This window comes from Athene cunicularia (assembly GCF_003259725.1).
Source record: "Athene cunicularia isolate RWA chromosome 7 unlocalized genomic scaffold, athCun1 chr7_part2, whole genome shotgun sequence".
Classification (NCBI taxonomy): domain Eukaryota; kingdom Metazoa; phylum Chordata; class Aves; order Strigiformes; family Strigidae; genus Athene; species Athene cunicularia.
Genome location: NW_020799108.1, coordinates 3,227,840 through 3,238,762, shown reverse-complemented (window position 1 = coordinate 3,238,762; position 10,923 = coordinate 3,227,840). Strand labels below are relative to the sequence as shown.

Genomic DNA, 10,923 nt, shown 5'->3' with positions numbered 1-10,923 from the left:
ATGTGTCAAAAACCCTCTAGAAACTGACAGGAGGTCCCCTTTTTTCTGTCACATCTTTCCTTCTTTCAGGCCCTTTAAGCAAGCTGTGGTGTCACTGGAAGTTTTTCTCCGTCTCCTATCTTAAATGTTACGCTTCAGAATTGTGCTGTTTTGGGAACAGATTGGGCCCCAGCCAGCTATGCTGAGTTAAATTTGGAGTGAAAGTTAATGTTTGTGAAAGAAGAGGAAGCAGCTCTTCGGAGAGGTGACTTTTTGTTTGTACATGGCCAGGTGATGGGACCGTTAAGATAGTTTCATATGGAAGTGAGTATTGGCCAGATTAAGCTTAAAACTGGAAAGGGCCTGATATCCATGGGACAATGTACAGACTTCCGTGGAAATGTAGTGGATACTTTCTGGTTGTTGTATCTTCACTTCTACCATAATATCTGCTACCGCACATGGATATTCTCACACTTTGTCTTGGAGCAGCATCAAACAAGTGCCAAATCCTCATGTCTCCCAAAATGTGACCATCATGCGAGAAGGTTCTGATGTGCATGAGTGCTGTCTCTGAATGGCTCTGGACCACATTGTTCTCCTGCCCTAGGTGGGAGCTATGCTGTAATCTCTCTCTAACTGTGGTTTCTCTTCCACCCCTCTCCCTTCCCCTCCTGCAGACATGCCTGGAGTTGGAGCGATACCTTCAGACCGAACCGCGGAAGATCTCTGAGACCTTTGGTGAGGATTTGGACTGCTTCCTTCATGCCTCCTCAGCCCCAGATGCAGAGGACAATATCCGACGGCTGGACCCCATCCTTTTACCAGTGGAGACGAGTACATGTGACAAAAGCGCCAACATGGACATTATCCTCTCACGGGACAAGCTGCTGTCTGAGACGTGCCTCAGCTTGCAGTCCACCAGCTCTTCCACAGAAGGCTACACAGCCGTCAACCAGGCCCAACTCAATGCAGTAACCTCATTAACGCCCCCTTCCTCTCCGGAGCTCAGTCGCCACCTTGTAAAAACCTCACAAACTCTCTCAGCGGTGGATGGCACAGTGACGTTGAAATTGGTGGCCAAGAAAACTTCACTCAGCTCTGTGAAAGTGGGTGTAGCAACAGCAACTGCGGGGACGATAAAAAGCGGGCAAAGTGACAGTGAACAAGGAGGTACAGGGGCAGAAGCATCCCCAGAAAACAAGAAGAGGGTTCATCGCTGTCAGTTTAATGGGTGCCGGAAGGTTTATACAAAGAGCTCCCACTTAAAGGCTCACCAGAGGACTCATACAGGTACTTGTGTAGGATGCTTCTCTCATCTTGTCCTCCTGCCACCTAACTGTAACCATCTCCTTTTATTGTCATTTAGAAAAGAAAAAAAAAAAAATCTCTTCTGAAAGTCCAAGCTTCTATCTGTGAAACAGGGCAGTGAAAAAATATGGTAGGCCAGCAAATGTACCCATTATTCAGTAGAACAGAGGAGTTCACTATCTACCGTTAACCTGTGGGGTTTCATATGTCTTACGGGGCTTGACGCAGAGTAATTTTAGGATGCCTAAGGGATGTAGATGTATCATTCATGTTAAAACTGCAGGCACGCCAGTTTGGGATTTCAGCACTCGCTTCCCCAAGACAACTTTAAAAATGTTAATTTTAGTCAAGTGTTAATTGCTTCAGATAGAAAATAGCACGGGTTGGTTTTTGTTGCCTTTTGTATGAGGGAAGAGAAAATGTATTTCAGATCTGAGATACGCAGTTTAGGAATAATGTGTGCATGAGAGAGCATGTGGGTAGATGCAGATGTGTAGGTATGCAGATGCACACAACCTTGAGATGCGATGTTGGACTTCTCAGGTGATAAAATACAGTGAGAATAAATGAAAGAATGACATGAAGTTTGAATGGAATAGTGTAGGTAGAGAGGGAATAAGAGGTATGGAAAGATGTCAGGCTGTTATTTTGGGTAATATTTACTAATGTTGCATGTAAGCTCCACTGTGGAAGCTTCTTCAAGCGTACCGAATTGGTTTAGGTTTGGCTGTTCAGGATTCCCACTATCCTGTCATTTGTTTATAATCTCCAGTAGCTTTTGGGCTGGTATTCATTGGCAGTAATAGCTGTGCAGTTTGCGTGCGTTGCTGCTTTGTTCTAAGCTTCACATGTGATGCGAGATGATAAATTCCCATTAGCACTGTCTTATCATGTGATTATTCTTGTTTCCAGAGGGATTGCTGTAATCAGTTTTCTCAATTTTACTGTAAAATGTGTGGTCTCTTACGATAACTGCACATTTAATTCACGATCTTATCATGCAGGCCGATTCCTAGAAGCGGGGTTGTTCTTGCAAGGTAGAGAATAACATGTTGGACCAGTGCAGTAAATCAAACAAATGTGTGGGTTGTTAAGAGAGCTGCATCCATCAAATGCTAGGCAGCCCTGTAAAAGTTACATGGTCTGAAGTATAAATCATATTAAGACATAAAAGGCATTGGTTTTGATCTTTTTATATGGGCTTTCTAGTGCTTTTACTGGGGATAGCCACCTTGCCAGGAGTGACCTCACTTGTAATCCAGTGATTTGAAAGCCAGTGAAAGTAGTGCAGTCATTTTAAAATCTGCAGCAACGTGGTCAGGAGGTTCCTCGTAGCGCCAGTGCTGCTGTGAGGCTTGCCCCTGCCGGGGCCGGCTGCGGGGACATCCCAGCCAAGGCCTTCCAGCAGGCGACGGGGATCCCATAAAGTCACAAACGCAGAGTGTGAGAGCCGCTGACGCAGTCATCTTGTCTGTTCAGATGTGACCCCTGCATTCCTCCTTGAGCTGGAAGTGATGGGTCTCACACAGCTGTTCCTGAAGTTAACCAGGGATGTGACACGATCATTGAGAAAGGGTGAACTTGTGGAGTTTTTCTGATTTTTGTCACCCAGCAGGTGAAGATGTGGACAAGGAGTCCTGAGAGAGCACTTGCAAAACCCACTACTCTTTCAACACCTCCACCCTTTGGAGTCAAAATCTTGCAAGATTTTGCATGCTTTTGAACCTAGCCTTAGCTCTGGCTGAATTTTGTCTCTGAGGTCAACACTTTTCCCCTTGGTAAAAACAGCATGTGAAATGTTATGTTTTACAATTAATCCATTTCTCACTGGCCCTGTGATACTTCTGTTCAATAGCCTTAGACTATACATAGTGCCATCAACATGTATGTGTCGGCCCATCCACAGCACTGCTCAACATGGTGTGAAAGGCAAGTCCACCTTTGCGGGCACTTGGGGAAGACCTGTTTCAGGTGATGAGACTGCGGCTGCCTGGGTGCAGTGCTGACACCTCCCCCTCCCAGCACTTTACCTAGTGGGTTCAGCTACCCCTCTAATCTTGCCAGGGAAACCATCAGTGGTTAAACCAGCCCCTAAGCCATTTACTAGTTTATGGGAGTGTTCCTTTTTCCATCCACCAAGTCCCAAGCAGATAGCATATCTTGTAAGGAAAGCAGGAAGGTGAAAGACAAGAGGGAATACAAACCTAGATGAGGAGCTCTCCTGTCTTTGCAGCCATATAACCACTCTGCGCCTGACCACGTTCTAGCTGTGCATAGCTATGTAGAAAGCATGGTTTCATTTTGTGATGAAGACTGGATGCAGCCTTGTTGTTAAAATAAATCTTTGATGCAGAACCTGGGAGCAGGTAGGCGCCTGACTCCCATTTTTCTCTGTGGAAAGCAGATTGTCTAAATACCTTTGAACATTTACATCTTGGGAGCAATCAGAGTGAATCGAGGGGAGGGGTGTGATAAGGTTATCTAACTACCTTATTCAAGTCCAATGCACAATGTCATTCAGGCCCCTTCAGTTTGCTTGAGCGCTCTGTTCCCTTAAAAAGCACTGACCACTGGATGCCTTAAATCAGAGCTGGTACAATCAAGACATTAAATCTGTTCACACTGAACTCTGCAGTGGGATTTCCCCTCAGGGAGCTCCTGATTCTGGTAAAAGAGAGGAATAGCTATGGAAATTTGGGACTGAATTATAAATGGCAGGGCTGCCTCCTTTCCTGCCTTCAGGGCTATGGACAAGGAGCCCTTTTCTCCATCGGTGCTTTGTTTTTTTTCACACTGTGAGCTGAGTGTGCTGTGGGTTGCGAATGCACCCAGCAGTGCCGATGGCTAGTAGCCACTTGGCTTAGTCAGTGGCTGAGCCAGAGGGTCTGAAATGATTGCGAGATATTTTCCTTTGGCTGGTAGTTTGTTAGTATGTCATGCAAGAGCAGTCTGCCAGTGCAGACTCTGTGTAGAAGGGTGTGAGTGCCCTGACAGACAAAGAACTCTCAGTGTGGGGTTCACAGGCAAGGAGGCAGATGCAGGCTGGTCACCCACCTCACACGTGCAAAGTCCCCTTGCTGGATCAAAGGGATTTACTGCAGTGTATGTAAACAAGAAAACCATGGGCTGGGGAGCTGGGGGGTGGAAGGCAGCGGAAGGAGGTTGCATTCCTTTCGTTCGTATGTAAGGCTGACCAGACAGACACTGGCTGGCGTTCCTCGCTGCTGCGTGATGAGCCAGGCTGGGCTGGAGGCAGTACAGACTGATAGCAGCTTGCTAGATTGGAGACGATCTTCTCTTAGGGCTTTACTTTCCTGAGGAGCCCAGAAACAATCAGACCCCACAGCGCACTCGGTGTGTCTTCCACATTACTCTCCCACATCTCATCCATAGAAGAATCAGGACAGCGCTGTAAGGCCCATCAATGGTTGAGCTGGTTATGAAACCACCTTCTGGATGACCTTTGGAGAGGGAAAAACAACCATCTGTGTGGGAGAGAATTTAATCTGGAAGGGAAAGGGAAAAACATTGTCTGGATGGAAAGGGAAATGAAAATATTTGACTGAATTCAAAGTAAGCTGGGGCATCTGAAGTGAAGGGTGTGTAAGGAGCTAGGAGCAGTGGTGGGACTGACTGTCAGAGGGCAGCAAAGAATCTCCTCAGGAGAAATAGTGGCTGGGACAGTAAACAGGAGGAAAAGGTGGGCTGTAGGTTTGGAAAGACCATGCTGCCTATGTGAGGGTGAGGTAAAACCATCTAAAGTAGGAGCCACCAGAACTGGCATGGTAATCCAACCATAGCATATTCTCTCACAGTTATTGATGGAGCAGACATCAGTGCAACCAATGACATTTTTGTCTTTTGAGAGACAGAAATTTTTGTCCAGCCCTTACACATGCATGGAGATGACTTGCCAATGTAATGGAGAGTGGAGATGGAAGGAATTCAAATGAGCCAAAACCCATGTATAGTCATCAGTGCTTCTTAAATTAGAAAACAGGATATTGCTGGCAAGTGTCTGGATGCAAGTAAGTGTAAGGGTGAGCTGGCCTGTGACCTATGGAAAGATTAGTCATGGGACGTGGCTGTGTCTCCCAGCTCAAGGACCTCTGGAGGAGATTTCTATCTCCTGACAAAACCATTCATGTCAGCCTTCCTTGCAGTAAGGTATAGAGGAAGGATGGTGTGGGTGCTTTCTGGACAGAGATAAAGCATCACATATAGACTGACCAGGAAATCCTTAGGATTGGGATAGTGATAGAAAATTATCCTTAGGGGGCTCTGCTGGGATTTTCATTTTATGAGTATCAGAAGCTTTTGGTTTTTTTTTTTTCTTTATCCATCTAAACCCAGGATCTGTTACAATCTAAGCTCAAGTCTGAGAAACAGCAGTTGGGCACCTCACATCTATATTTAGGTTTCTAAAGCCTAAACAGGCGGGAAATGCTCATGTAAATAGATGTTACGAGTCTACATGCAATCTTAAGATAGCACTTATTTAAGTGGAGTTTGTTTCACATTGTCAGGACATTTTATTTTAAATTATATAGTTCTTTGATCCAAAGTGCTGGGTGAGAGTAACTAAAACAAACAAATCCACCCCGCAGGAAAACAAATTACTACATTTGCAAGAAAAAGATGAGACTCAAGAGTATTAGAGAGAGCATTAATGAACAGGAAGGTTTTTGAGATGGGATTTAAAACGATTGAGAAGAGCTTTCCCGGAGTGTTGGAGATAGAAGAGGAAGTGTCCAGAATTTGGAAATAATCGGAAAAGACCAAATTGAGGAGAGTAGGCTGGATGATAGATAAAGAAGATTAATATGAAGTAAAGGAGTAACAGAGAAAATGAAGACTACCTGTGTCAGTGATACCACACAAATAGGAAGCTGCATTGCTGTGTTGTGTTAGTGTGGTAGCACTCGTGGACAGAAAGGCAATGAAGAGAAAGAAAAAGCAAATAGTCACACAGCACCAATTCTGCAGGATGCAAGTTTTTGAATAATGACTTAGGGAAAAGCATTCGGGAGAACATCATAGGTAGCATAGGAGAAGAGAAAGCCAAAGTCCAAGATTTTTTGCTGTACAGAGACTCATGGCTTCATAGTGAGTTCCCAGCTCTGTGTTCAGGGCTGCAACCTGGCAAGGGGACATGGAGAATGCTGAAGCTCCCACAGCAGCAGCTGAAGCAAGAAGTGAATTTGCCACTGGAAGTGAGAGGAAGGGAACTGAGGGAGGAGGGGTGTGAGGAAGACCTTCATTCAGGACTGAATTTGTTTTGGGTACTGTTATGTTGCCAAATTGTAAAGATGTGTTTTGTTGTGGGGTTGTGGTTTTTTTGAAGTTCCTTGGGTAAAAATGTAATGAGTTTATCAAATCTGATTAAAATAAGCCCAGTCTGATCACGAGCCCTTTAAAACTTTATGGTTTTGAAGCCTTTTAGCCATTTGGCAAGTTTGGAGTGGAGTGTTGTGATTTCACTGTGGAGGGCCAGAGCCTCACTTCATTATAACAGCGAGAGCTTAGGCTGAGGAAATGAGTTCTGTGCACCTCCCAGGTGGCAGGAGGATGGGCCCTGCCAAAAGCAGCTCTTGCCATTTAAAACACCGGTGGTGTTCATCCATTACTTAGTTGCCAGTACCTGAATTCTGTCCTGTGTTTCTGCTCTATCATTTGCCAAATCAATAGCACAGGACAGTCTTACTGTTTGGGTTTGAAAATGTAAATAAGTATTGTTTGGTTGTTTGTTTGACATGTGAGATGATTTTTGGCACAAGGAGGACGTAGAAAGTGATGTTTGCTATCCGTTCAGCAGCTGCAGGAGAGAGAGGGAGAGCAGGCGCCTCTGAGTGTTATGGCAGGCTGCCTTGGTAAGGCACAGAGAAGCCATCTCTAGTTTGTCATCCAGTCTTTCCTTTATACCCATCCACTCCCAAGACCTCCTGAGGCACCCGGCAAGGGGGCAAATGATAGGGTTCACAGAGAAAGACTTGAAGAAAAAGCCCTCAACTTGTCTTCTGCCAATTTCCCTTTATGTTGCTGCTGTCCCACACTGCATACTAATGGCAGGTTAACGACAAGAAGGTATGATTTTCTTGTCCAGTTTTCCAATGCACTGGCACTTCTGAAATACCTGAGGTCACACCAGGCCTGAATCAAAGATGTGTGCTCTGAGATGCTGTTTTAGGCTAAGGTAGGCTTGCTGGATGAGAAGAGCATGAGCAGGCTGGAAGAGCTGAATTGCTCTGGGCAGGAAAAGCCAAGTGCACTACCTCTCATCTCAAAACTGGGTGCTGGGTTAGGCTCTTCCTAAGCACAGTGTGGGCATTTGAGTCTGGGTCACATCTGGGCAAGCAGCCAGGAGCCTGGATGGACCTCTCCTAATCCAGAGCCTGCCTTTCACACCCCATATGGACACAGTCCCACATACCTATGTACCACCAGCAGCAACTTGCAAGCAGGAGCAAATGAACTACAAGGCTTTGTCAAGGCTGACCTAAACACAGTGGCGGCATCCATGCTTCTGCCAAGGGTGGTGGGGTCCCAAATAAAACTATGGGCACCCTGGCATAGGTGGTGTCCACCCTATAGCACAGACCAGCTGCAGGTGGGGATACCAGCCAGGGCTGCATTAACACTAGGAATAATGGCTGAAAAAAATGTATGTAAAGATAGCTGAAGAGCAAGCTTATGATACAGAGAATGCAGGGTGAATTTAATGGATAAAATTGTCTCTGTTTTGCTGCAGTTGGGAGAAAGTGTATTTATGTCTTCAGAAAACTTCTGTCTAACACCACTCTTAAAAGCCAGTTGGTTACCACATGTCAAGCAGTGAATGGTAATGTGCTGCAGTCAATTGAAATGAATGAGAGACAAAGATGTCAAGTCAAGTGAGGGCAGTTTCAAAGGTTAGTGCAGCCATTTTGGAAAGGGGAGGACAAAATACTGCGTGGGACTGGCTCTCAGGTCTCTGAGACTGGTTCCATTGGCCAGCTTTATACGTGATAAGAAGGCTGAATAAAAATTAAAAGCTGTTAAAGCATTGCAGGCCAGTTTGCAATCCCAGCAGTCCCCACTTGTAGATAGGCACCCAAATGTTGCGTTGGGCAGATTTGCTCCTGAAGGTGTCTGGCCTTCAAAACCCATGACTGAACCTGGGACTGCAAAAAACTGAATGCTGAAAAAACATTTGAAGGCATGCTAGCTAAGCTAACGATGACAGACATGTGTTTCAAGATAAAAGCTGATCCCCCAGCTGAGTTCTGAAAGAAAAGTGTCCTCACCGCTGTACAGTGAGGACTGCACATTCAGAGGCTTAGCAGGGTTTTATTCCTTCCTCCTTTATGTTTGGACTCTTACCACTGACAGAGAGAACTTAATAGATCAGTTAGACAATTTTGTAATGTCATTCTAGTTTTTTATGATGTCCATAAGTGATTATTAGTGCACTAGAAGCCTGTTTTAGTTCTTGGAAATTAATGTTATAAAAATGCAGGCATGCACATCTATATGTACTTTTGTTCAATATGTAACTGCATGGTACTGTGTTACGGTTAATTTTGCATAAACTTTTATTTGGACATCTTCTTGTTGGTCACCTGTAACTTTGCAAAGCTTTTCCTTCTTCAGAGTGAAATTTTCCACATTTGGTGTTTTTCCAGTGTGGTTATGTTTGTTATTTTAGAAGTTGGAGGGAAAATATTTGGTTTTTAGGAGAGTGTGGCATGTGTGTCAGGGAGGCGCAGGAACAAGAAAGCTGTCCTCAGTGTAACAAGTTTAGCTAAAAACTTGGCCTATGTAATGTCAAATAGTCTTTGAGTAGAAGACTTCTATCTATGAATATCTGGGCAAGAACTTGAATGGACTAAGCTGTGATCTCTTGTTAACTGACTTTCATATGAGTGTGGTATATGTGATACAATTTTATCATTAATTCTTTGCAAAACCCATAGAATCCCAAAGGTGATTCTTTTCTTGGGCTTTGTTTGTCTTTGAATGTGCATTAGGAAATGTGTTTCATACAGAAAACATCTTTATTTTAAAAAATTTTCACCCTGAGGATGCAGCATCACCCAGCAATAGAATTTCATAGTACATTTGTGTCCTCCTTCAGTTACACTCATCTGGCAGCATGAATGACCTGCGTGCTTTCCAGCTGGGTGTTTGTATCTCCCTTAGAGCTAAGGACAGGTAATCATTTGTGTCTTTTCCAAAATCCAGATGAGGAAACTTCCTGGCCGGTAAAATTAGTTACCTTTACTCACTGCCTTGCGCTCTTGACACCAGACTGCTTGGTTCACCAAGGTTTTCCCCAGCAGCATTGCCAAGACCTTTTTACTGAGCTCTGCTCAGTGTGAAGCAGCAAGGAGCTCCTGCAATCGCCAGGCATAGCCTGTCGCCTCCAGCCTCAGGACAGGGAGAAAGCACCAGGAGGGACAGGATCTCCCTCAGAAACACCATGTGCCTGCCACCGTGGAGGTAGCCCTGCCCTGACATCAGGGCAGCCTTCACTGGGAGACCTTGCCAGTGTATTTTTTAAGTCCAAGCACATGATTTCCCTTCTGCCTCCACTCCCAAATCAAATCCAATATATGAATGAATGAAAGCGTCCTGAGTTGTCTTCTGGGTTTTTTTTTTTGTTGGTGACAAAACTGGGAAACAGAAAGTATGTTATTTTCTCCTTGTGTTTTATTCCGGTGCTGCTTCTGCCAGTCTGCATCAAATTTTTGGTCATCTTTCTCTCATTTTTCAGCAGCAAAAGGGAGAAAATAAAGTGACACATAAATGTTGAATAGTAAACTGTAATAGTTTGCGTAAGCAAAATCCCACATTCATTAGCAAAAATACAGAGGAAAACCGTTTAAAACGTTAGCATTTTTAAAAGGCGGTGTCTTTTCCTCTTAATTTTTTTTTCATCAGTTCTAGTCCCTGATACATGTGTCTTATATTTTCTCTGGAATATTTGCCTTTATATTTTGCCTGGATTTTATCAGAAACTCTTGTCCTAAAATGTGGGTTTCCAAAGAGCACATGTTGGATACACTGCTCCATATTATGTAAATATGTGCCATGTCCCTTAAAGGGCTGTCTTAACTATTCATCCCTCTGGGATAATTTACAAAAAACAAAGGGAAAAAATGTATTTCAGGGTCCTGGAAAAATCTGACCAAATGAAATGCTGAATTTTCTTCCTTTTTCATCTGTTCCTTTTGTCGTTTCTACCTTGCCTTGCATCTTTGAGCTCACAGAGCTCCACTGAATCTGAAACTAAAAGCCCTTATTAGAGGAGATTTTTTTTAAAGTTCTTGCTGCTCCTCTGGGGACTGAAGTAATGGCAGCTTGAAGCAGCAGAGAATGTGTAATTAGGGCAAACAGCGATGCCTCGCATGATGGGGAGAAACAGGAGGAGAGGAGGGGAAGCACGCAACAGCCCGACGTGCACAGGCTGTTACTAGGAGACCCCGGCACGAAATGCATGAGATGCAGGGTGCTAATGGGCCAGCCTGCCGCCTGGGTACCAGCCCGACCTGCTGCACAGCTGCTTCTGCCCTCCCGTTGCCAAGCAACTCCATCCTTATTTTTTCTTTTTTTTTTCTTTTTCTTTTTTTTTTTTTTTTAAATTCCCCCCCCCCC

General features: G+C 44.5%; 1 protein-coding gene across 1 annotated transcript in view; it reads left to right on the top strand.

Annotated features, from left to right (window-relative positions):
* Positions 1 to 297: 297 nt before the first annotated feature.
* Positions 298 to 10,923, top strand: part of KLF7 (Kruppel like factor 7) — a 34,536-nt gene continuing 23,910 nt past the window's right edge. Inside the window, exons 1-2 of the mRNA XM_026853198.1 lie at positions 298 to 303; positions 660 to 1,272. Coding sequence (XP_026708999.1) covers positions 298 to 303; positions 660 to 1,272 — 619 coding nt within the window. The remainder of the gene's footprint in view (positions 304 to 659; positions 1,273 to 10,923) is intronic.